Source organism: Conger conger, chromosome 11 (genome assembly GCF_963514075.1).
Source record: "Conger conger chromosome 11, fConCon1.1, whole genome shotgun sequence".
Taxonomy (NCBI): domain Eukaryota; kingdom Metazoa; phylum Chordata; class Actinopteri; order Anguilliformes; family Congridae; genus Conger; species Conger conger.
In genome coordinates this window covers 26,086,976-26,113,551 of record NC_083770.1, presented here as the reverse complement: position 1 = coordinate 26,113,551, position 26,576 = coordinate 26,086,976, and the positions used below count along the sequence as shown (strand labels likewise).

Sequence of the window (26,576 nt, the reverse complement as noted above, 5' to 3'; positions counted from 1 at the left end):
TGTGGTTAATCAGTAGAGAAGTTCAGCGAAAAAAAATAAGATCCAAAGTACAGTAAAGTTTAGTCAAATATAATGACAGTGATGGATTAATTAAGCATCAAAAACCTCATTCGCTTGTCAAGTAATCTTCAGAGGAAATTGTTCGTCTGAAGGCTGCAGGAGAAATCCAGAGACTTCCACAGTGGAGGTTAACTCGTCTAATGGCTTTTAATGAGATCAAGGATTTACCTTTCAGCGCTCAATGAGCACTTCCTCGAACAGCCATTAGCTAAAAGTTAATCACGTGGTGTTGTGCACACTCCTCTCCTCATGTGTTTGCTAACCACACCCTTCGCTCAATTTAGACTTGGAGGCAGATAGTGAGTTTGTGAATGATCAAATTCACATTTGTCTGCCATGAAGAATGATAAGGTACAAATGTTGTAATCGTTGTAGGCTACTTACTACTGTGAATCCATATATACAGATTTCCCGTTTGATTTACCCAACCTGTAACCCTAGGCGTTGAACAATCTAGCCTATGAGACATACGTTTCCATAGTAGAAAGTAAGGTGGAGGATGTGAAGGCAGACTTTCACTAATAGAATGCGCCATTTTTTAATAACGTGGACAATCAGACAAATATTGAGAGAGTGTCCTCAATTACAATTTTAAAATATAGCCTATTACATTTTCCCGTTGTATAAATTACGATTGACACTTATCTGTCTAATGGGTTGTATTTCGGCCATCTCATTCCCTGACTAATTGACTGTTTTATCCCTGTTTGGAGTTCTGGACATTTTCCAAATGGTTTCACATGACAATTTCCGATGGGCCCCTTCAAACACTATTAGCCTATACAGGGTTTCTTTAGGGCTCGTTTGATCCGTATTTGCTTTGCTTATCGATGGCTCTTATATTTGACGGAGGACAAAGATAACAGTCAGACTTTTTCTGTCAGAGCCAAACAAAAGGAGAGAAACTAAGAAGGCGAAATTAATAATATAAATAGCCAAGGACGTAGACAACTCTGCAATGAATTGAGTGATCGAATCTAAGGATAGACCGAAACGAACCGTACCACAATATTCTAGTGGCAGTGGGCCATTTTACCAGTCTCCACCAGTTTATACAGGATTCCTCTTATACGGCTACTTTCTAGAAATGTATGAAGTGCTATAAGGTAGCCTAATCTGTGCAGACTATTGAATTAAATCAGAATTTAAATTTGGATCAGGTCGTGCGTAATGAATATGCGCAAGTGTGGTATGTTTTAGCTTTCTCGAAAATGGGTAAGACCTGGAAATATAGACATTTTATTTATTTATTCATTCATTAAAATATCACATTGGTGCCAGTTCAGCGACCTCTACAAAGAAATGCACAGATCCACAAATGCCAGATTACGCAGTGACCATTTTATTTATTAGAATTGTTTATAGCACATATACACACACGCACTAATATGTGTGCTGCAGTGTGCTTTAATTCTAGTTAATTAAAATTAATTTATTCTGAGATATCTAAAAAAGGTGAATCGTTTCGATTATAGCGGGCATGCAGAAGATCACTAACTACTAGACCACTAACTATTTCTTCCAAAAACAAATTGAAATATAGATTTCGTTCATATAGTATAATACGGCTACAATAATGCCTTCCATATAACTGGCCTGTTTTTAGAAAAACGTCTCATGGCACTTAATAGCCATTATTATTATTATTATTATTATTATTATTATTATTATTATTATTAGTATTAGTATTAGTATTAGTATTATTATTATTATTATTATTATTATTATTATACCTCTACATACAACGTACAGGTATGGCCGTTTTAAATTGTGTGTAGGCTACGTTCAAATGACCTTTTCAAATACCCAATATAAAAAGTAAAAAGTTATTATTCAACACTTAATTAATCACTAGGCCTAATTCGCATTGAACACGTAGCCTACACATGTAGCTCCGAACAACAACAAGGCTGTAGAACTCCCATCTTTTGTCTACCCACAGAAACATGCATCTCGCAATTGGTGTCACTAGTCACATTGAAACAATATATATGAAATTATACCAACCATGCTATTTGATTTGATTTTAAACATTTGATTTTAATTAAAAATGCTGGATTGTAGCCTATCTGCTATGTATCATCATGTGTCCATATTATATGATTTTTTGGTCAGTTCACTTCATTTAAAGCCTAAAGGTATTGAATGGGAAATGTAGACAAAATATGACCTGAAGTTACTACGACCCATGCATCCACGAATGTTTTTTTTAACACGCTGTTCGGTATTCTGTTGCTACATTCTTACCATTTTAGAGACAGTATACAAATGACAAAGCCAGTATACAGGCTTTGTTGGGAAAAAAAATCCACGATTAAAGTCTAATGAGTGTGCAACGTGCTTAGCATAAAACAAAACGGCAGCCCTTAGAGGTGTAGATAAAACGTGTTATATGCGAAAGCTATCGTCATTCTCCGCTTGTTTATTGAGTCTCTGTGTTCATTTAGTATACAGCTCGCCATGGATGCGTGCACTGCCATTACAAGGTGTATGTTGCCAGGTTTGCGCCGATGTTGACGTCCAGTGGCCTATTAGTGCACACAGGCCACAACAAACAGTAACATTACACCTGATGTTGTGGAAGTCAAGAGGCTGCGGCGCCAGGCTGCAATGCTTGGCTGAGGCCGAGACGAGCAGGAAGAGCGGGGAACGGAGGTCTTTATCTCTCCTAATGAGCTATGTCTCAACTGGATTATACAGCAACAAGAATGGGTGTGAGAGTGCGGTGCTATCTACGCGCCACTGGCGATTCTATCGGTGGTTCTAAATCCTGAGGCCAATGCTTAGCCCACAGCCGTCAAACATGAACAGGTGTTTTAGAGGAACATAGACAAGATTGGCTTTGCTCACAATTTGAGGAAGAGTGGCCTACGGTGTAATATTGAGATTCTTAAGAAAGGGATAATTGCCTTCAAAACCAAAGATAATGTTATATTGCAATAGATGGCTATGTAGGCTATGAAGGGAACAACATTGAAACCCCATTAGGCCTAATATTTGCTCCAATATGAAAAGTATTATGCTTTTGTTGCAATCTTTATTTTATGTTTTTATTTTAGTGGTAGGCCTATGGTGATTTACGAATCTAGGCATTTTCTTTGTGCTAATTGGAAGTCGGTCTGGGTAAGAACGTCGGCTAAATAGGATACCGAAAATGTAAATGTACAGACTGGAGGGATTACACGATGGGTCAGTTTTGGGTTTTATTGAACGAATTTGACTAAAGGAAAAGTTTGAAAAGATTTAATCAAATTTCTCTTGTAAATTCAGTTTCTGAGTCTGAAAGTAAAGTTTCCCAAATTACCTGAATTCATCCTATAATAATCGTCATAATACTGTCATAATTGCGCTCTCCCAAATACATATTAAGGAGACAATCATGCGAAAAATATGTCGTTTTCCAGAAGCCTTAAAACTTTACTTCCCTGATGCATTAGGATTGTTAATATATTCATTTATCCCTTCCGCGTTTAAATATGGAAATAATTGTTCAAAATGAGTGCTGATTGTTTTGGCGATTACTTACTTATTTAGTTCAAAAGTTAGGCCTATTTGTGAGAAATCAAACTGGTCTTGCAAATATTATTGTGTAAAGAACATTACACAATCTTATTTCAGCGTTTATGTATGGTCTATATAATTAGCTTCACATTAAGATGTATAATCTGTATAATTGTCGGAAAACATTTTGTAGTTGTCAAGTTTTTATTCATCTTATAGACTTAGCCTAAATATTACAAAGTGAGAAATAATGGAATCATATTGACAACAGTTAGTCTGCATTTAGTTTCATACATACTTCGCATTAATTCCTTATGAATCCGCTTTAACCTACGGTACATTCACTGTGTTCAAAGACGGAATCTCGTGCACTATTGCATACATATAAATTAACTGAAATCGAGTTATGGATTTAATTTATTCAGAATGTCAACAGGCTACACATAATATAGCCTACATTAATTTCCTATGTAGACTAATATAAAATGTGTTTGAATTATGGTCAATATCACAGTATTGTTTGTATTTAACAAATACTTTACGTTGCAAATGCGCACGTAACATTAAAATCACTTTTTGTTCTACAGTTTTTCACAGGCCAACAGCTCTTGTTTCTAACAGTGTCAGGATCCATTTATTAGTATGTCCCTTAATTCAGGATCTGTACATATCAGGTATTTATCACAGAGGAAGATATAAGTGTCGATGTGGTTTTGAAATTTTGCACATTTTGAATGTGCCCAGAATTTTGCCAAATTGCAGCAGTAAAACATTTAGTAGATATTGTATTTAATTGGCTACTTATGGTTTTCTTTATTTGCATGCAACACATTAATGTTGTAAAAACCTCAAGCTCATTGGATCGATTTGAATAGTGCTCTGTTTACATTTCAGTTCTAATGGTCTGTATTACCTCATTAGTGGTCAAAACTCCTCTAGCCACTGCTTGTATTTGCTGCTTATATTTGCAGCCACTGCTTATATAAAGTGCTTGCAGCTAGATGAGCTGATCTCAATTAGGACATAAAAAAATGTAGTGAAGTTTGTAAATGCTTCCTTAGCTAGATTCTGTTTCCTCCTGTTTGTCTTTTAGGAATGTGATTGTGAGTTTCTGCTGTATATATGTTTGCGACACTGTATTGCTGCTATCTTGGCCCGGTCATTCACAAGGACTCACCTGGTTAAGTAAAGGTTAAATAATTTCTTTTTTTCTTTTTTACCTTATTATTGTTTCAAAACTCTTGAAAGTTCAAGACATTGATGTAAACTGTTGAGTAATTATAATATTTATTTTTATTTATTGGACCACCTGACCATAAATGCAGAGGGGGCAAAGAACATAATTCATAATTCATAACACTCACTTGATCTAAAGTCTAATATAGCGTGTAGTCATGGCATCATATTAATTTAAGCGGCCTCCACCTCACAATAAACCGAATCACTTCTGAAGTTGTTTTGTCAGTCGTGATGCAATCCCGTATCACATATTTCAAAAGGAATAAGTGTGGAAAGGCTCTGAAGCAGTCAGGAGGAAACCTGAGGGATTCTGCAGTGTCCGGTTTGATGACTTAATGACTTAATAGAGCTCCTCAGCGTGCTGCAGGAACGCTCGAAGGGCCAAGCCCTCTAACTCAGAGGAGCCGCCTTTCTTAATCCCGCCATTTGTTCCCTCATCGTAACAGAAGAAGCAGTTTAAGTAAGTTTTGCTACAAAATACCATAATTAATCACATAGTAAAATGGGAGGGTGATAGCTGCTGAAAGGGGAGCCGGCTCTGGCTCTATTGAGCGATGCCAGGAGCCCTCTCTCCTGAACAATTTGTCACCAGAGATCTTCATCAAAATGTTATTTGAGATCGGCATCTTTGAGAAAGGGCAGCTCCTCAATTGGAAATCCTTTCTGCCCAATGTAATCTCATACAGAAGTGATGAAACGGACTCGGCAGGGCACGTTTTCGCCGAAGGCCCTCGTGTCTCTGGGGCTTCTGGGATGGGTGCCGTGGGCGTGGCTCGTACCTGTCCCAGCCTCATGTGGTCTGACTGGGAATGCTGGGAGCTGAATGGGGAGGTATGGCATGGTGGGCTAGCATGACAGAGCCCTTTGATCACCAGAAATGTAACGGCATTCTGAAATGATCTCTCTTGTTGAACATAATTATATGAGGAGCAGTGGCTTAGTGATGGGTTCCATACTCGTCCATTAATAAAATGCTACTACTCTGCTAGCAGTATCTGCTAGCCGTAGGAGCGTTGGAGTACATTCCATTGTTGGAATAATTTTTAGAAGAGAGATGTATAAATACAGACAGATAATCACTGACAAACAAAACCCACACGACACATACGCACACGCACACGCATGCACATACACACACATATACAAACTCTCTCACTCTCTCTCACACATGCACACACATGCATGCACAAATGCACACACACATACACACACGCACACAAACACAAGCACATGCACACCAGGCAACACAATGCGAATACAAGCATTCTCAGAGTGTTCCCTGGGGAAAGTTTGAGCCCTACTGTCAATGTGTTCCATTCAAGTGTCACCAATCCATTCACTCGCATTGCATCACTCAATGGAACAGAAAAGTCACTAATCCGGTTGTTTGCTGACTGGTTTGGAGCCCACACAGGGCCTTTCAGTGGTATCTCTCTGAGTAAAGTTTTTTGGGGACATGAGTGCCCCTTCTGCTTGGAGTGTCAGTTGTCAAAATGTATCTTAACTGACAATATCCTTAATTATTCCTGAACATACAGAAATAAAATATAGAGTCCTATCTTTTTTCAGTTACAGTGAGGGGAATCTGCTTTTGTATAGATGCTTTTTAAGTTTCTTTTGAGAGTGATTCATTATAGTGTTATTATTTGTTAATAGACCACAGAAAAAAGTATGCCTTTCACATAATGTTGAACACCTTATCTGAGATACATAACAAATATAATAACTTAATATAGACAATGCTTGTGTACTACCACAAGTGCAGCTTGTGGTAGTACACAAGTAGTGGTACAAAGCAAAACTGTGGAACCCAGATTGGTTGGTGGTTTAGGGTTTAACATTCTGATTGGATAAACCCGTAGAAACAGCGCAGTGACACACAGGCGGCAGGTGTTGGCAGGCCTGGTGTGAAGAGTTGTCATCCGTCTCCTGTCTCCTCTTCCACGGCTGCCGTACGCAGGAAGCTCTTTAGACCGGGCGTACGGAGTAGTCATGCAGGTCACTAAAGGAGTCAATCAATCACACAAACACACACACACAAAGCCACACATATGCACTCACACAAGCACGTGAATGTGTGTGTTCATACACAGACACATAAACACGCACACACACAACACACACACACAAATGCAAAGATTCACTCCGATGCATGGACAGATATACATATGCAGGCACACATGCCCATGTGCATTGTACAGTTTGTTCTGACCAGCACAAGATGTAAATGATGTGCCTGGCTGGTGCATGTGGATGGAAAACCTCGAACAGAAGTTCCGCCCCCCAGGGAAAAATAAAGTCATTCTATTTTAAAACATGGCACAGCTGGAAATTGTCTTGGTCGGACAATAGGGGGCAGTCTTCCATCAAGACAAATACGAATAACTGATTCCTGAAAGCTGTTGTGGGGAAATTCTACTGCTACTGAATGCAATTTTTTAGAATGAGGCAAGAAACTGAAGTTATAATTCTTTTCATACAAGTGTGTAAAAGCTTTAGTTCTAGCTATCATGTCCACACTACAATTATTGAACCGTTTTCAATATCTCACATATCTCATATATGTTTTCCAAGTAAAATAGTACAAATTAATTATATATTCCTGGCTAAGGGTACAATTTTACAATTACAATTTAGCATTTATAGGGTACCGCCCCAGCCACAAGCATTTTTTCCTTTTTAGGCACTTTTCGTACCTTTATTTCTGAGATTGTGTACGTGAGCAAATTTATCTCCAGTCATTATACAAAGAGATCAAGGCAATGGGTTCCTCTTTGCCAACACTGTTAGAGAAAACTCCAGATTTTGTATGAACCCTCCATGTAGGCTTGAAGTGATAAAATGTCTCTCTGTGTGCATGTGTGCATGTGCATTTGCTTGAGAACACTACCTTTGAATCTGAAGTTTCATACATGCTTTGTATATGCCCCTTGGTAAGCCACAATGGGCTGCCTTTGTTCTAGAAAAAGCAGAATCCACATATCAAGTCCCCTTCATCTTTTTATTTGTTCAATAATTAGCGGAGGCCACTTGAGAAATAAAATGTAATACACCAATTGCGAATATAATAGCAGGAGGGAGTACATTTACTGGAACAGTTTCAAACAGGTTAAATGTGAACAGAAACCTGGTTTTAGAGATTTCACTTGTTTCAGTGGCCCCTTGGAAAGGGGTGTTTTGTACTTGAGTGAGTGCGGCCGGGTCGGGCGTCTGCTCCTCGTCACGGAAACAGCCCGTCTCTGTCTACACTGTCACCCTCATGGCTGGTCTTAATGGCCTCAGTTTGAGAGAGGTCAGGCCAGCACCCAGGGTGGTGGCCTTCCTCTAATAAAAACTCTACTCTACCCCAGTGTGACAATAGACCTCAGGTAGCTTTCTCGTTGTCCTCCGAGCGTGTCATACCCACAATGGGCTTGACAAGCACAACATTCAACAAATTACGTTAACCTTTAAACATGCGCGCATCTCTTACTGTGAGACAAGCCTGTCAAGAAATAGTGCTGAAGTGTTGAATGGCAACTTGTAAAATATCTGGGTGTGCTATATATAAACAATACAGTGAACTCTTTATGTTAACACACATTTGCAGTGTACAGGTTCATTCCAGGTAGCGGTGAACAGGCCGCATATGGGGCTGCAGACTGAAATTTGACCCAACTGCATGTTTCATTCTTACAATTCTTTAAAGCTTTTAAGGTGTAGTTCACATGATCACTTTGTCCAAAATAGCACAAGTTTCATCTTCAACCACTAGATGTCTCTGTCTGTCTTGTTTCAATATATCCCCAGTTCTGTAACACGGCGTTAGACTAGTTACAGGGGTGTCATGCGGAATAATGGTTAAGCGACTGAATTTATAACCAGATTGCTCTGGGTTCAAGTCCCATATGGAGGTACTTAAGCTGTGTGGTTTGGCTAAATATCCAGTAGTTTGAATGGCCGTGGGATCAAAGCTATGGGGGATCCCACTGAAAAGGGTGCATACTGTGTAAGAGAACGCTGATACCAGCACTGGCTTTTCTCTGTGTACACTAATACTGCAGCAGACAGTCATGCTGTGTTTATAGTCTTAGCTGGAGCAGAAATGGATTAATGGTTTAGGACATGAATTCTTTGTGGAGAGTTCCAAAAGCTTTTAATATGGCTTCAAAGATATCCCTGCCTCCGGGGCAACAGAAACCAATTACCACAGATCACTGCAAACCTCACAACCTTCTATGAGACGGAAATACGTTCTTATTATTTATCCTCAAGCTTATTTGCAGTTTGTCTGTTGCGTTCTATATTTTTCTACTTCTAATACCATGGATACTGCCCTGAATGAAATACAAGATAATTGTCCAGGCATAAACATATTTTAAAGATGGGGACCAGTGTCTTTCCCTTGTTCTGTCTTAATGTGCACACTATAAACTCTCATATGCTAGAATACAGCACAATAGAATAGAGCATTAACAATCTCATTTTTTATCTAGTATCGTGTCTGTAGTCTGCTCTGCTGCTATTTGACTTTATCTATCTGAGCCAGAGTAAATGTTTCCCCTCACAGTCTTGATACTAACACTGTCCATGAATGCCACTGTTAAAGCAAACTCCCATCGCGCAGTGCTGCAGTGTCTGCTGCTTTTTCTTGACACCGATGGTTTGGTTAAGTCAGTGATTGGCTAAAGAATCCACATACCTTGTTCTCAAGGCTTTTAATTGGCAGCTGATTAAAAGGGAACCACAAGAAAATGCAGTTACTGCAGCCCAAAACTTAGTTTGACGCCCCTGCTCTAAAGTAAGACTGATCAAACAGCCCCCTCTGGTGGCTGGAATGAGAATGAGACAAATCGTTTTTTATTCAGTCATGGTCAGACTGTTTATACTAATAAAAACTGCATATTTTAACTCTGTTAAAAGCTCTGATGCCAATAGCAGAGGAATTTTATGTTTATATTTCACACAGAGCAACAAACGATTGTTAGAAATATGCAAATGTACCAAACTTTGACCATTCTGGCCACTTCATGTTCCAGACATTTAATTGGAATAAGAGTAAGTACAGGAAAGGGATGTCCAATCTCATCCAGCTAGGGCCAGTGTGGGTTTTAGTTTTAGTTTTATCCCAACACTTAAAGACCAAGATTAGCTAATTCATTAGTTGGGCTAAGAGACCTGCACCCACACTGGCCATTTTAGGATAAGAAGATGGAAATCTCTATGTTAGAGACTACAAATTGATTCGAAATGTCTCGACATGTCTGAACGGGAAATGGGAAATTATTATTATTATTATTATTATTGTTGCTGTTGTTGTAGGAAAAATGCAAATATAAATATGAGAAACATACATTGACCTTAAAACTATTTATGGATTGAGCTGACGAACGAGAAGATCATGGAGTTGCCCGACACTGTCAAAAGTTCTCCCATCTCCATGTGTGTCCACACACTGCCCTCCTGTGGACTGATGTCTGATAGCAAGTTACACCTCAGTCTCTGTCCCATGCCATCAGTGTGCCTGTTTGTCTCATGTCTTTCACACAACTAATTTATCAAAACCACTAATGACACATACATATCTTGATATTGGATTAAAGACTGAGGTATACATGTTGAAGTACTTGGTTATAATCAGTACTTTTGGAAACCGCTGTGCTCATCTTTTTAGTTTTCTACTGTAGGGTACTTTTCAACTTCACTGTGCAAATTTGTAGTCTCAGGATAATATTGAGTCGGAGTTACTTGGAAAAAACGTTTGGGTCCTAGTCTAGTTTCTGTCATAATTTTGCCCGTTTGCTTGTGTAATCCTAAAATGGTTTACAGTTAAGGGGGCAACCACCAATGTGTAGCATCTACCTGGATGATGTAGAGCAGCCATTTTGTGTCAGAATGTTTATTGCACATCATATGTGGTGGAGTAGTGTTCAGCATGTGGAAATGGGTGATTACAGTAGGTGGCCAGGTTGAGAGACCCAGGTTGGGAAGACATTTGGAGCCTGTTTGTAATAAATGCCATGGGATCTTAAGAAGTCAGGGCATAAATTCAATTTCAAAAGACGGTTGGTTTGAACCATATTTAATTTAATTGAATTTTATGGAGCTGCCTCTTGTGGCATTCTTTGGTGCATTGAGCTTTATAGTTCACATTTTTCCATCACATTAAGATTTTTGTTTAATTTAATATTATACTGGAACCCAACAGTTTTTTTCCAGTGTTTGTTGTCCAACAGTTCAGCCTGACAAACAACAACGAATATGACTGAGAATTATATTTTTCTTATTCTAAAAGCATTGTTACTTCAAAAACTCTTTGCCACATGACTGGTCAATCTAATCATTTTCAGACTCAAGCCAGATCTGAAAGTATCATCAGGCAGAACTTTGAGAGTTACCTGGTACCTGGTGAATGTACTGGCACATATTTAGAATTTTGGCCATTTCAGTTAGATTGAATCTGGGCTGTTAGTATTATGATATGAATTTGAATTTGTGCTGGTAATGTAAAAGCAGAATTGATTTCCCACATTGCTGATGGTGTACAGTTATAGCAAAGAGGGACATCCAGCTAAATTGAGGTTCTGGAGTTATTAGAGGCAGTCGTTTTAAGAGGATCTAATCTTCAGGCGCTTGCAGCAGAACACTTTTACTTGAACATTTTGTTCTGATAGAGGAATATGTTTTGTAATAGTTCAGTTGAATAATGCACAAATGTGCCCACGCATGTGATGTGGGGTAGCCTGTAGCCTAGTGCTTAAGGTATATGACTAGGACCCACAAGGTTGGCGATTCAATCCCTGGTGTAGCCACAATAAGATCCGCACAGCTGTCAGCCCTTAACCCCACCAGGGGGGATTGTCCCCTGCTTAGTCTAATCAACTGTATGTTGCTTTGGGTTAGAGCGTCATCTAAATAACATGTAATGTGATGATTTATGTGGGATTCCTCTTATGCTCCAGACAAAGACATGTCTTTCATTCAGCCAATCATAAAACATGCACGTCGCTCTCAGCCATTTTAATTATGCTGACTTAAATGTTAGTCCATTATTGTACTAAATTTCCATCATATAGTGGGGACATTAGACTTGCATGCTGATATTTCAGAATATTTAAGATGGATAGCTTTGTAAAAGCATTTGACAGATGTGTAACAGTTGCTTGTGATTTTGGCCATACTGTGGTGGACATTTCACTTTTAACATTTAACTTAGTCAGTAATCCAACATCCTTATTAGACCATTTTGTTGTGATCTATAGCAGATCACAGTTTTCCAGCTCCCATGTCAAACTCACATTGTTCTGTTGCCTTGTGGCACAACCTATATTATGTTCAATGCTGTGACAGTCCTTTTCCCCTTATGTTCAGTAGTACCCATGGCCTGTGAACGTGCATGCTTGAAGCTGACTTGATTGTTTTCTGTGAAGGACTGTAATCTGGTGCTATGGCTCTCCCAGAAGAATGGCCTGTTCTGTTTCCTGTCCTGGCCTGATACATCCTGTACTGGTTGGCAGTATTTGATCATGTACCTCGCTAACTATGCCAGCACAGGCTCACTTTTCAAAGTTGTTGTAAAAAAATAAAATAAAAAAGTACAGGGGAATCAAATGAATTTTGCTCAGTGCCAGAAAGCTCATTGATTTTTATGTGAGTGCTAAGTCCCTTGGAACACGGATCATAATCACACAACCTCCTTTGTGGTTCTAGCTGTGGAGGAATATATGAATATATATTACGCCTGAATTATTCCAACGGCAATTATCAAGCCGCATATCAGAAATGACGGCATCGCTTGTGAGCCGGGAAACAGTTGAAATCCCAGGTACATTAATCCAGGATCCGCTTTCACTACTGTCTTGGATGCGTTCGCATACTGAAGAGCTCAGTCTGAGGCTTTGGTGCGAGTGTCTCTTTAACAGAGAACATGTTGAAATCTGTATGGAGCAGCTGCATCACCTACTGTATTCCTGATACCGACTGCCACGGATCAGAAAGCCCCACAGGACTTGGCAAATTGGCATGAAATTATATCTCCCTCTGACTGAGATAGCAGAAGCTCTGCCTCTCGTGTTAGGCTTTTTTTCCTTTCCTTTTTCCTCCCAGGGCTCTGAAATGAAAGACTCACTTTGCAGTTTCAGCTCGTTTGCACTTCAAGTTTAAGAAAGTTCAGTTCCCATGGGGATGGGCTCTGTCTTTCCCACTGTCTACTTAATGTGTCCTGGCAAATTCGTCACACTGAGCCTGCAGTTAAAAAGCTACGCTGATTGGCAGGCACCCAGTATGACCGGTCTGTCCAGGTCAGTTTACCCCGGGTGTGAGATTATATTTGGGCAAGCCCACCTCAATTACTGCATTGTCAGAACTGGTGGCTAGTTCTTAATTACCATTTGCCAGATGTTGATGTGTACATGACTGTGCGTGTACATGCTGAAAATAGCACAATATCCAGTCATAGCTATTTGAAAATGTGTAGTTGCTTCCATTGCCCGTGAAGTGATTTCTGACATGCAGGGGTTAAACGCTGAAACACAGCCATGGTGTGGTGTGAGGGCACAGTGAGAGGCCAACTGAAATGATGAGAGCAGACAAAACCAATATGATGCCATATGCCAGATGTGATCATAATTTATTATTTTAATCAGCTGAACAAAAGACACACAGTTTATGTATTTGTATATTTCATCATTTTAAATACACAGCTGCAAATGAATGGCACAAAGAAGAAATCATATATATTTATATATATTAAAGTGCAAATAAATCACAAGGTTCAATCATGCTTAACATACAGTATGTACTTCAACAACAAAAAAAGAATCTTAAGGATTGATTGGCTAGTTGATTTGATTTTGATGCCAATCGTTGATTGGCGAACATAAAACAATGGTTTTGATTAAAGTCATGTAGTATAAATCAGAAAGAAGTGTATCATCTGGCAAAACATAACAACCTACTGAATGTGGGAAAAACTATTTCAAGTCTTGATAGGAAAGAAAAGAGTACCATAGATTTCCACAACACAGGGAGCCCACTCCTCGATACGACTTCAGAAGATAACGCTCAAAGGGGATAAACTGGTCCCCAGCCCATGGAGTACAATAGCTTTATACACTGATTCTCATGGGTGTGGACTGAGTTGTAATGCAGATGCTGACACTACAATAGTGCTCAAAGGCTTACTGCACAGTGTCCACTCTGCAATGAAATCCCCGGATTTTGTAGGGAACCGATCGATTTTCAACCTTCAAATTTTAACTAGGTTGGGCTGATTTGTTGAGAAAGGCAACTTTTTTAAGGGTCTCACTGGTATCTGTTATTAGTTGCAGCAAGTGCTTCAATAAGTCACACCAGCACACAAAAATACCCTTGAGTTCAGCTCAGGACACTTTTCTATTCCCATTAAAGCCAAGAAGCCGCTTGTCTTAACCCATCTAGGCTTGGGCGCCCTCTCTCTAGTACAGACATTTGATTTAAGATACATTCTCAGAAGTTTACCAAGTCTATCAGGTCTTTGATTCATATGCAGAAAGTCAAAGGGTGTGGTGAGATAGAAACAGTAACATCAGTTCACCAGCAGGTGGCAATGGTTGTTATGCAAGAACCTCACTGGAAACAGGGTCATTACACACGTCAAAGACTTGCCCTGTAAGGTTGCTATTTTTCTGCCTTAGCCTTGATCAAAATATTTCCCTGATAAAATATTTTTGAGTGTATGCTTTTGGCTTCTGCATAAAAATACAAGGAGCTGAATAATGAAGTGAAGAAATTGCCCCCACTGTGGAGCTGAGTGTCAAAGCAGGGTCTGACAGTATCGCACAGTGGAGTGAACACGTTGGTTTAGCAGCAACTGTCGGGTTTAGGTATTTTCTAGGCATTTCAAGGCATTTCAGAAAGGCCTATTAAACCCAAACCATACGCAGTAAAATGCTCAGTATTAAATGACCTCTTCCAGAGTGCATATGGCCTCTATTGGATGTGTATGTACTCAGTTAGACTTGCATTAACACTGGACATTTTACTGTGCAGTAAATAAGCTATATAGGAGCCCCAACCTATTAAGATGTGCTGATATCCAATGAGAACATAAAACAGGTTTTCTGCTGTTTCTCTTCAAAATGTGGTTGAGATTAACAAGTGCTGAAAGTTTAAATGCCCTTATATAGTGGTCATACGAGATGCAAAGTGCATTTTGATTTGAAGCATATTTTACTTGAATAAACTTTGTGCTACGCAGTTATTTTCTATATTTCTGCTTTTATATACATTTTTCTTTATAATGCTTACATTTCTTGGCTATTTGAAGCAAGGATTTTACCTGATGAAGAAAGAGGAAAACAAGTACAACAACAAAAACCCATATGTCTTCGCACAGAAAAGAAAAATAACTTTGGGAACCTTAGAAACAGACTGCATGGTCTGCGTTCTTCACTGTGTACATGGGAGCAAAGAAACTGCTACTATTAACACAGCTTCAGCTGGCACTGACCTGATACAGAGCAAAACTACTACTTTTCTTAAGGATTTTACCAAGGAGCCTCAATTTCAAAGATTATTGCATAGTGTTGTGTGTTATATACACTTTGCACACTATTTGGTATCGTAGAACAGAACGTTGTCGTCTTTAAAGCCATGTTTGCCTTTTATGAACCTAGTTGTATGAATGTTTACCTTAGTCAAACAAAAATGTACAAACGCTCACCCCTCACAGTTCTTTTACTTCTGTTTAGATCAACTTTTGAAAAGCTGTTGGAAATGATAGCCCCTAAATTCACCAAGGCAAACGTTTATGACTGAGCAGGCTCTTCACAAACACTGTATATTGCATAGTGTATAAAATGAATCCATCAAACACTTTGCAGTTCACTATTCCAGAAAAATTGTCAGAGTCACCTGTACAGTACGATGGGTAAGTCACATTATTATTTTATCTGTATGCACTGAGCTGTGTTGTAAAATGTACACAAAGTCCCCAACAAACATAATTGGGATTTTTAAGGTAATAAACCTACACACATTTAGTCCTCTTGACCCACACACGCAAGTTGCAACCCTTGATAAGTTGTTTTAGATATGGTCCCATTTAACACTAGCTAAGAAGATCACCTGACTAGAATAGCCGACGTGTTCCCCCATGACCAGCACAGAGTCATAACATGAAACCTATTCAGTCATCTCAGAAGACACCTCGGAGAATGGCAACGCTTTAAGATTCCACACCAACCGTACTTTAAAATCTATCTCTATAACCTAAAACTAGCATACAAAACTATAATAACCACAGCAACTTAATAAAATAAAAAATTAAATAATATAGTAGGAAAATAAATATTAATAATATACCACAAGGCTTTTAAATAGTAATGTCATATTCCTTATAATCAACACTGCAAGTCAGTGTATCGGAGCCACCTCTCCATGTCATATGTTTTAGGGAGTGTGTTGTGCATCATTCCAAAGAGGTGGCTTTCTGTACATCTGTTTCAGGAAATGTTTTGCTCATTAGTTATACTACAGCTACACATTGCACATATAAGTGAATATAGATTCTCCTTTTTTGGCAGAATTTGACAACACATTTCTTAGTCCACCCTGTTTTTTGCACTGTAGGTTTATAGGGAACTTTTGCCTGTAATATTACACTTGTATATAATCATCTGTTCTCTGGTATTGTATCGTGAATGCCAAATACCATATTTCCCAGCTGATTCATATGGCAGTGGGGGCAGTCTTCAGTTTTTGGTGTTTCTGTAGTTAAGTCCTGTGTACAGCTTATTAAGCCCCGCCCCCAACCCCATTTCCCGCCTTTTTAGCTGGCCCTACCTGCAGCATAGAACCGTATGAGTGACAGTCCAGGGGGTCTCTTATAGCTGTAACACACAGAGGCAAATGGAACCTGCATAATCTGAGACAAACAACTGAATTCATTAGGTACTTAAGAGAATGCTCATAAATAAATATTATACTCATTATATTACAGCACAGGTCATCTGTCTTACATCACCCATTCATCCGCTAGAGTATTTTTTTTTTACTTTGCTGTAATGAAAATACATACAAAATATTCAGTATATTATATCAGTAAAGTGATCTATTTCAGTTATGATACCTTTAAGTAAAAACAGCATTGCATCAGATAGTTTTTTCTTTCCCTTATTTGTCATAAACGTAGCTTGCACAGTTTCACTTATGAATACGTCAGTTAAACACAGAGTAAACTGCCCTATACGAGCCAAGTGTTCAATCGATGTATTCGCATAAGGAAGCTGTCAAATATACCTGACATACAAGCAGTTTTTACTTCAGGGCACATATTCTCTCCCCCCAGTGTAGAAGGGGAACTGCCCACACACACACTCAAGGGAGGGTTTAAGTTTAGTTTAGTTTTCTTTGCTTATTTTGCCGGAGTTACAGTGGACGTAGTTTCTGTGTTTCTTTCGCGGTAATTAAGAGCTGTCGCCGGCAGCGCGCTTTTTGGCGTAGGGACTGGAGTCCCTGTTACGGAGGTTGGGCTGGGTCTTGAGCATGTGGGGATTCATGGGCCACCTCCAGCCGCCGCGCGGCTCTATCCCAGCAGGCACTGTAGCAGGCGCCGAGGGGCAGGGCTTGCTCTGCAGCAGCTGGAACAGTATGGCCATCTCCGGCCCCAGTCTGGACAGGAGGCTGGCCCTCACCAAGTCCACCGTCTCCTCATCGCACTCCAGGAGGCTCTGCAGGAGCTTTCCGTAGAACCTGCGGGAGCACAGGGCGCGGTCACAGGGGGGCTGGGGTGGGGATAGACCTGTGTCAAATACGTATTTGTTTTGGATTCAATGACTTTTCTGCGCTCGATTGATCTTGCCTGATGCAACTCAGCCAACCAAGAGGAACAGAAGGTTTTTTGAGAGTATTTTGTAGTTTCCAGTACACCAGATGAGCTCAGTGAAGTGTAGATAAGTATTTGAATCCAAAGGAAGTGCGTATTTGTTTGATGCGGGTCTGGGGACAGGAGAGAGGTGGACGCTCACCTGTTGGGGAAGTGGCTGGGCAGCTGGGCCACCTCTCCGATGGCCTCGGGGTTGGATCGGGCCACAGCGCAGATGCCCAGCTTGCTGTAGCACTCCTCCTGCACCTCGGAGATCATCCTCTGGAAGGTGGAGCAGCGCCGGACGGTGAGGAAGACCTTGGAGGTGATGCCGTTGGCTATGCACTTCAGGCTCTCTTTCACAAAGGCCTTGCCCTGCGTGAGACAGCGGAGAAAGAGATCAACAACCCTCATCCTTCATACATACTTGGGATACTTGTCTCCCTTTAGCCCAGGATCTATTCGGGGATGTGTACACACACTTGGGACAGAGGAGATACAGGCCCAGTGAGCAGAAGCTAGAATCTGTATGGGTTGCAGCGTTTGAGAGACCATAGCCCTAGTCAGTTACAAAACTTTCACTTTTCAACCAAATGCTGGGTTCTCACCTGAAAGCCTCGACCCACAGATTTCCCTGACTTTTCACCAAAAGGACTTTCAGTGGGAGGCCTGAGAAGTGCGTACCTGAGTGTCGAATTTAGCAGCGCTGTAGAGGAAGGCCTTGCAGATGTCATGCATGCCGTCCGTGTCGCACGTGGAGTTCTCCAGGCAGGCGAAGGCACCGCAGCCCACCTGCAGGGCACTGTTCAGACAGCGTGCCACGTCTGCTGTACAGAGAGAGGGTGGGCGTCAACCAGGGCCGCGCCCAATACAAACCACCCATCACTGCAAAACTGGCCCTCAGTACACTGTGGATCTCGGGGGACTATGAACCAATCCTCATTGCAAAACTGGCCATCAATACGTCATAGATCTCACAGGACTATGAACCAATCCTCAGTGTGAAACTCGCCCTCAAATGTTTCAATAAACTGGACGATGAATCCAGCCAATATCAGGCTGCCCAACCCACAGTCATTTTTGGTCATGTCAGTTGTCAGTCAGCCCCTGTATAAAGAATATTTGGTGACAATACGATCCACTTGAAAAGCAGTTTTGAGTATTCCTGCACTTCCATTTTCCTGAATGGGTTGTGATTTACTCAACCAAACGCATCAACACGTCACATAATTTTGACAGGCTGGGACTGTGTGAGTACACTGATGCACTGATCTCAGAGTGTGAGAGTGCCATGTGGCACAGGACTCTACTGACTGACAGCTTTGGCAGGCGATAACACTACTTCCTTTCCAAGACAAGACGATAACAACCCATACAACCAGTCAGTGTCTATGCACCGTATATCAACAGGCTGTCTTAATCAATCCATCATCTGTAAACACAGAAACACTAGACTTGTACTTGTGAATGTATGGACACCTGGGTCAAATACGCAAATTGTTTACGATTCAAACAGTTTTTGACACTTTGCTAAGCTTGTCTGGTGTATTGGAACCCATGAAATACTCTCAAGAAGTACTCCTCCTGGTTGGCTCAATTGCACAAGGCAAGATCAATGAAGCACAGAAAAGTATTTGAGTCCAAACCAATTACGTATTTGACCCAGGTCTGATCCCAACTGTACACAGTATACAGATCCAGAATACTCCTGCTCTCATCCAGAAAATTATCAGGCTGATGTATGCTGCACATGCTATAGCCTATATACTTTTCTGCCAGTACATTAAAAAAAGTCATTTTCTATAAAAAAACACAAATGCTGCAATGAACATTTCAGTTGTCCCGAACACAATAAAGTGCAGTCTGTGGGCTGCTCAGTAAATGTTAACAACATATGCTTTTGTATTCATAACTCCAGTTCAGTTTGGAAAATTCTATTATTGTACTTCATTTTTTATTTGTAAAATGTAAAACAACTACTTTGCGTTAGTTGTCACAAACTACCATTTTTAACCCTGCCATTAATTCTGTACGTATGACAGAAACCCAACACTAATGTGAATGTCTATCTGAGAGTAATGCAACAGCAGCCCTCGTGTAATGTGAATGTCTATATGAGAGTAATGCAACAGTAGCCCTTGTGTAATGTGAATGTCTATCTGAGAGTAATACAACAACAGCCCTTGTGTAATGTGAATGTCTATCTGAGAGTAATGCAGCAACAGCACTTGTGTAATGAGGATTTCTATCTGAGAAAGCAATGCGACCTTGGTGGGGATGTACCAGAAATAAGTCCAGTCAGCAGCCCCATCATACGCACATTTCAGTCTGAAAGCATGGCAGAGTGGTACCTGCCCTGGGCATGCCCAATGGCACGGCTTCATTCAATTGTGTTATTTAACTGACGCTTTTATCCAAAGCGACTTACAGTTGATTAGACTAAGCATGGGACAATCCCCCCTGGAGCAATGTGGGGTTAAGGGCCTTGTTCAAGGGCGCAACAGCTGCACAGATCTTATCATGGCTACACTGGGGCTTGAACCACCAACCTTCCTGGTCCCAGGTATGTACCTTAGCCCTGACTACAGGCTTGATGTGACGCAACCAGAGAACCTCTACGCTGGTTCCCCCTCAGCTGACCTTGTGCAATTACCACCGTGGCTTAACAAGGCCACACAGATGAGGCTTGTTTTACAATAGTACAAGAATCATTTGGTTTTGGACACACAATCTCTGACAGGGCCTTACAAGATAAGTTTGTTCACTTTATAGACCTTCATTGTGTAGCACCTGAAAGCAGGCCAGTGATATAAGAAGACATTAAGTAATGAAACCTAAATAAAACCTGGCTCACTTACTGCCATTATGAATGGTCATGTTCTGGTATGTGCTGACTAGCCTGACAGGTTTGGGGTCAGGACAAACATAAGCTTTCTGCAGAATCAATAGACAATGCAAATGTTTATGTTCTCAACATGTTCATTTGGTGCAATCATATTGATTTTGGAAATACATTTACATACAAGTCATTTTCCTTGTCAAGTTCATTTGTATGAATTCTTATAGTATTCCGTTTAACCCCTTAAGTATCACCACTTTTCTTTACACAAGCTTGAAAATTACATACCCAAAATAAAATGGCTACTATTCTTAAACCCTTTTGACTACAGTCATAATCCTGGTGTCTTCTGAAAGGTAACCTTTTGTTTCGGATTTGTTTTCCATGATAATTACTCTTAAGTATTACTACATAAAAGTTACAGAAGCTCAGTGGAAGTGGAAGATTATTTTCTCACTGAAATTTTTTTTTTTTTCTGAGTGGATACAGATTATTGAAACGGTGCCTGGCGCACTTAGAAAACACAATGGAGCCACAGCCAAAACACTGGACAATGCCCTTTCAAATGTGATGACAATATCACCAAACATTTGCATTCTGCATTGTTTTTCTAAGCGTTGAGGCAGTTTTTTGGAGACTCCAAAAGGACACATGGAAACTATGGAAATTATATTATGGGTCTTGTAAAATACTATATTTTGCTTACTAAAGTATACAACACTTTTTATTCTTGAAAGTTGCACTTTCCCTGCCTCTCACCTTCCCCTATCCTCTCCCTCTCCTTGTGGTCTCCTCAGATAGCAACAGGTTGAGAAGATTATAAAAATAAGTACAATAATCACAATAATAACATCTTGCATGCTAATATATTCATTGAGGTCCACTGATCAACATCTTTGTCAAATATCCAACCCCCATCAACAAGTCAAACACTCCTTATTTATAAGCTCCTTATTTATAAGCATACTAAATAATAATACAATATTTTGAGAATGTAGTTAGATGATCACTGATATGAAATGGGGTCGCGTTAATGAAAATGCTCTCTATTGTGGAGTCAATGGTGTTTTCACTGTCTTCCTCAGAAATATTCAGTCGAGAATACTCAAAGTTCTCTACTTACATGTAGGCATCACAAATTTGTTGTAAAACGTCAACCTTTTTGGCCATAGAATCTCAAGAACAGTTTTTGCCAAAGCGTAAAAGTCTCAGCGGGCGTATTGAAAATGCTACGCTTTCCTTACGCAGGCCAAAACATGCTGGGTTGCTTTATGAAAGCCTAGCAAACTATACAATGTTGGAAACGTAATGTCATTAGCTAAAATGCTTCTCAGTCATTACTTCAATACCATACCACGAGCCACTCAAGGCTCAGCTGAAGTTTGAACAGTATTTTTTGCTCACGTGTGGGGATCATGCCTTTACTGTGCAAATGGATTACCGATACTGGTCAGATAAGCTTGTACATGGGCTCTTCTTGTTCCAGAGAGCCTATACAAATGTAGGTAATAGCATTCCTATGAACAAGTACTTTTCTAGAAGTATGCAATGGCAAAATGTACAACAATGATAATCAACAATGGACATTCTATCAACATTTCTCCATGTTAGCACGTTTTTAGAACTGCATAATTATGCATTTGCTTTAATGTCAAGGACACTGACATTATCTTATTTTGTGTAGTATATGGATTTCCAAAATGCAGAGAAGGCGAGGTCTCCCCACGCTTGTTTTGCCACCCACATGTTACAAAAAAAGGAACTGTTGTCGCTAAAGCAATGGCATCTTAAAATAGGTTACAAAGATAGAACCGTGAGTTTTAGCGCGTTCCAAAGGTATATCCTGTTACCATAGTGATTGAAAATACCACCATTAAAAAAAGGAATTAACGCAAAAAAAACCCACACTGGCCCAGGTGAGACTCAAGGGGTTAAGGCAACTTGCAGTTCATTTTATTGCTTGGTTAGAGCAATTCACAGCATTCCTCTTGACCAGCAGTGCTCTGCTCTGTACATGATCTCGTAATCCTCTGCTCAGAAGTCCAGAAGCGTGTCCACGTCACACTGCCCTCTTACCTTACATTTGTTCAAAATCTTGCAAATGTCAAGCAAACCAAAATGTATGTACTGTTGCACATTAACAGTCAATACACTCTTTAAATATGACTCAGGAATACTAATAGTGCAATTTCATGGATTATAGTATTTTTCTTGGTATTGTGATAGCTGCAAGATTATAGAAATGGTACAGGGCCCATAAAAGCACAGAACTGTTCTGGAATTGTTATGAGATTCCAAGTACAGTAGCTGCAAAACTGTGTATTCTTTTTTTCATCCTAGCATATACAGTGTAGAACCCCTAAAGCCAGATCACAAACTTCACTTAAGTGATTGTGTATTGGCAGAGGCTTGAAGATATACGATACAGCACTTGTCCTTCACAGATTCATCACCAAGAAAATATTGTGTTTGTTCCCAGGACTTGCCCATAATGATGCTGTCCCTTTGTACTGTAACTAAGCACTGACTCAAGCAACCAACACGCCCCCTCCCCTCCAGGACCAGCACCCGACCCCCACCCACCCCAGCAAAAATATCCATTGCAATGCGATGCACAATGCACAAGGCTTTTCTGCATCCTAATGTTAATTACTGTTCATTCAATTAGAATCTTGATAAAAGAGAATCACAATATAGTGAGGCGTTAAATACAACTGGTGTTAATGTGTGTTGTTAATTATTAAATAGGATGTTTAATGTTGTACACTAATGCTCCAAGAATCATGGTGGAGTTGATTAGTATTACATGCATTTGTCTTTAAAAAGGTAATTCATAATGTTAGACATGCTGTTACAAATAATTAACGAGTATACTTGTGGTCGCAAAATTTCACTGTTCAAACACAAGAATTTCAGAAAAATTATTTCCTTCGCATGTAATATAATTCAAGCTCAACATTTGATTCCCTGTACTCTGCTGACTACTTGTGCATACTGATGTTGTTGGAGCCAGACTGAATAGTTGAGAACATTTTCATCACTATTTATCTGCCTTCCCATCCTTCCAATAAAAAAAACTCGGACTCGATTTACGGCGCTTGGCTTCGTCTTCTCTCAGAGAGAGCTGGCAACAGACTGCGTCCACGCTTGGCCTTGCGCGCGCTTTCATCTGAGACGCGCAGCAGACTGGCGACACTGACAAGCCGCAGTGTGCTGGACCTCACCCTACTTTACACACACATGCAGTACACACACGCACACACACATCTCCGTCCGTAGTATATGTGTAATACGGTCCATAAAATGTGAAAATATCATTTAAAATCCATGAGATTTGTTATAAAAGGATCGAGACGATATGTCCATACATAGGAGGACATGCATGCATGCATGCATCTGCTGTCTCGTTTCTTCCTTATTTTAACTTAAGGCTCTATATTACGCATGGTTGCTACTATGGCAACTATAGAGATATACTGTATTCCATTCCCACCGCATGTCGATTTTGACGATAATGCAATACATACGCGGATGTAAAATGTAGATACCAATGATGATTAAATGTCTTCCTGTAAAAAACGAACAAATTGGCATAGTCCACGAAATATCAGACCATCACATGGAAAACTAACTCGAGTGGCTTAAACTGGCAGTTATCCAATGACTGAATCCTGTTGGTATTCATATTTCTGCAGGCTAAACTCCTGATTTAACCAAAGATTTATTATTAATTTTTGCTATTTACAGGATGTATCTGAAATCTGACACTTTAAGTATTTTAGTGACAAATAGGGGGCTAATATCAACTGCTGACTCATTTAAGAGTTTTGCGCTTCCTGCAGTGGATCAACTTGCTTTCCAGTGTCGTGCCTTGAACAATAACTCCTCACACTTTTGAAAATGCCAGTATTTTTAACAGCCCAAAACATGTCAAATCGTGAGCTTAATGTACTTTGTCATTGGTAACCTATTGAGATACATCCGTGTACATAGTGTAAAGATACCGGTAAAACTTTCACATTCAACAATTAACCTGCCATCAGTAAAAGAAAGGAAAGCATATGGTACGATAAAGTCTGTTACTTACAAGGGCTGTTCGCAGAGACGCGTGTTCTCCTGGGAGGGAAGGACTCGTTCTGATCCAGTTCGTAGGCAGATGCAATGAGCGCGAGCAGCGCGAGAAGTCCAGTCTTCTGAAGCATTGTTTATATATGTTGAGAATCTGCACAAAAAGAATAAAGTCTTTGTACGATTTCTACTCCCGGTGAAAATGTGCTCTATTTAGTCTATTGTTTGATTTTCTAGGTATGATCTGTGGAGGTTTCTGCTGGGCTTTCCTCTGATACTGTATAGTATTATATTTTTTCGTGTGCATGTTGGAAGGAGCGCAGGTTCCAGTTTATATAGGCATTCTGTATCAATGATAATGTGCTACACATCACGAGCCTGCGGGTTAGTCCAATCAAATCACAGCATCTGAGAGCCATTCTCAGTGCCGGTGACCGCTTTTAATTGATTGAATATTTTCCACTAAATTAAAGTGACTCTCCGAAACTTTTTGTGGCTGTCTTTAGTCAATCTTTACGCGTCTAGTAATGTAACTCTTCACTGATGCTTTTGAGTATTCCCTTAATAAATAAGGGTGTAAATTACATTTTAAAAGTTTGACTATGTTTTGGGAAGTACATCAGTATTAAATTGTTTTCTAAAGTAATGTCTACGCACAGGAGAGTGGTTTATGGGTAGCTGGAGAAACCTATCCTACAACCTCACTAAAAGTGTATGCATACAAATATGTATTTTCTCTATCATTTTTCATTTTTCAAGGAAAACGTTACTTTAACTGCATTACCATTGTTAATTGGCGACAGGGGTCGGGGGCTTGGGGAGGGATGAGTTAGTTGAGATATAGGTAGCCTATATTTGGAAATTTTCAAATTGTATGCACATCTACACATTATAGCCGACCAAATGTATTTCTGAACGACCTATATTAAGCGATTCTGTGTAAACGTAGGTGTTATGAGTATATTGTTCCCTTATGAGAATAATTAGGACTAGATTCTTATCTGATTTCTGTCATTAGAGTTGCATTGCTTTGTAGGCAAATATGTGAAATCTAGATGTGCGCTCATTACAGTAGTCTATCGACTTGTAAACGGTTAAAAATAGAGATAGGTAGCTATTCGTGTCCAAGAATTATATAATTCAACCCACGTTCGGTTCTGGTTGAATGAGAAGGAAACTAACGCTACACATAAATGTCTACTGAAAATCCTCAGTTTAGAGGGTTCTGCGCTATTTACTTCAATGTCGCTCTCATCTTTTAGCTCCAATTCGCAGAAAATAGGCTGTACCGGGATTTATTTCAGTAGTTCGCATGCCGCAAACGTGATCCCGATCGCTGTCTACGCACTGCCAGAATACTTAATCTGTGCTCGGCTATTGAGAACTTTAACAGAAGTGCCTGAGCAATAGTTTTGTCGTAGCCTACTTATCTACGTTTGCAGCAGTGATGATGTATTTCTTTAATCTGCGTTTATACGTATTTTACTTAGCTTTGGTTTCAAGGTAGCCCACAGTCGGCGTGGGATTTACAAGCCAGCGTCAATAGTCAAATGTACTGAGCTCTTTTCGTATTTAAAATGTCTTTGAAAAATACCATCTGAAATTATTCAAATCGTTTGAGGTTTATCACAGTGGCATTTAGCTGAACCATACTTATTGATGAGACCTGTTGTTGTAGCCTAATAGGCTAGACGAACTGTGCGTTATATCGAGATAAACTACGCAGTTATTGACTTAAGTTGTTTGACGTTTGGAAAGCCGTAACTGTATTTAATTCTCAACCTCTTCCTATGGGCAGAATCAAGGGAAGGAAACCAAGCAGTCTTCAACGGAGAATCGCCGGCACGTGCAGTGGTGCAGGACTGCTGAGGGTTGAGGAGATATGTTGTTATGTCATGAAACGCACGTAGTATCAGTTCCGTTTATCTATTCAAACACATTTAAACTTTATCTGTTAAAGACGTACGCATTCGTGTGCTGGTTAGATTTAGTTTCATGTTTGAATATGTCTTGACTAGTTTGGTTCTGTATTACATGTATTCTAAC

The 26,576-nt window shown here is 39.9% G+C and overlaps 1 protein-coding gene across 2 annotated transcripts; it reads right to left on the bottom strand.

Annotated features, from left to right (window-relative positions):
- Positions 1-13,377: 13,377 nt before the first annotated feature.
- Positions 13,378-24,813, bottom strand: stc1 (stanniocalcin 1). Of its 2 annotated transcripts, none has more exons than XM_061260633.1 (4): positions 24,550-24,813; positions 18,308-18,450; positions 17,787-17,998; positions 13,378-17,511 (listed from the first exon to the last, which is right to left on the bottom strand). In XM_061260633.1, the coding sequence occupies exons 1-4, from the start codon at positions 24,662-24,664 to the stop codon at positions 17,226-17,228; spliced, it is 756 nt and encodes a 251-aa protein (XP_061116617.1). In that variant the 5' UTR covers positions 24,665-24,813; the 3' UTR covers positions 13,378-17,225. The 2 variants fall into 2 exon arrangements, with proteins under 2 accessions (XP_061116617.1, XP_061116618.1); XM_061260634.1 differs by having other exon boundaries at positions 18,308-18,447.
- Between the last annotated feature and the right edge of the window lie 1,763 nt (positions 24,814-26,576).

What these genes read in the sequence shown, in the direction of transcription:
- stc1 (XM_061260633.1), bottom strand. Translation starts at nt 24,664, where the DNA reads ATGCTTCAGAAGACTGGACTTCTCGCGCTGCTCGCGCTCATTGCATCT. An exon ending in CGTCTCTGCGAACAGCCCTT is followed by an intron (nt 18,451 to 24,549) that starts GTAAGTAACAGA and finishes CTCTCTGTACAG; the next exon opens with CAGACGTGGCACGCTGTCTG. An exon ending in CCCAGCCACTTCCCCAACAG is followed by an intron (nt 17,512 to 17,786) that starts GTGAGCGTCCAC and finishes GTGCTCCCGCAG; the next exon opens with GTTCTACGGAAAGCTCCTGC.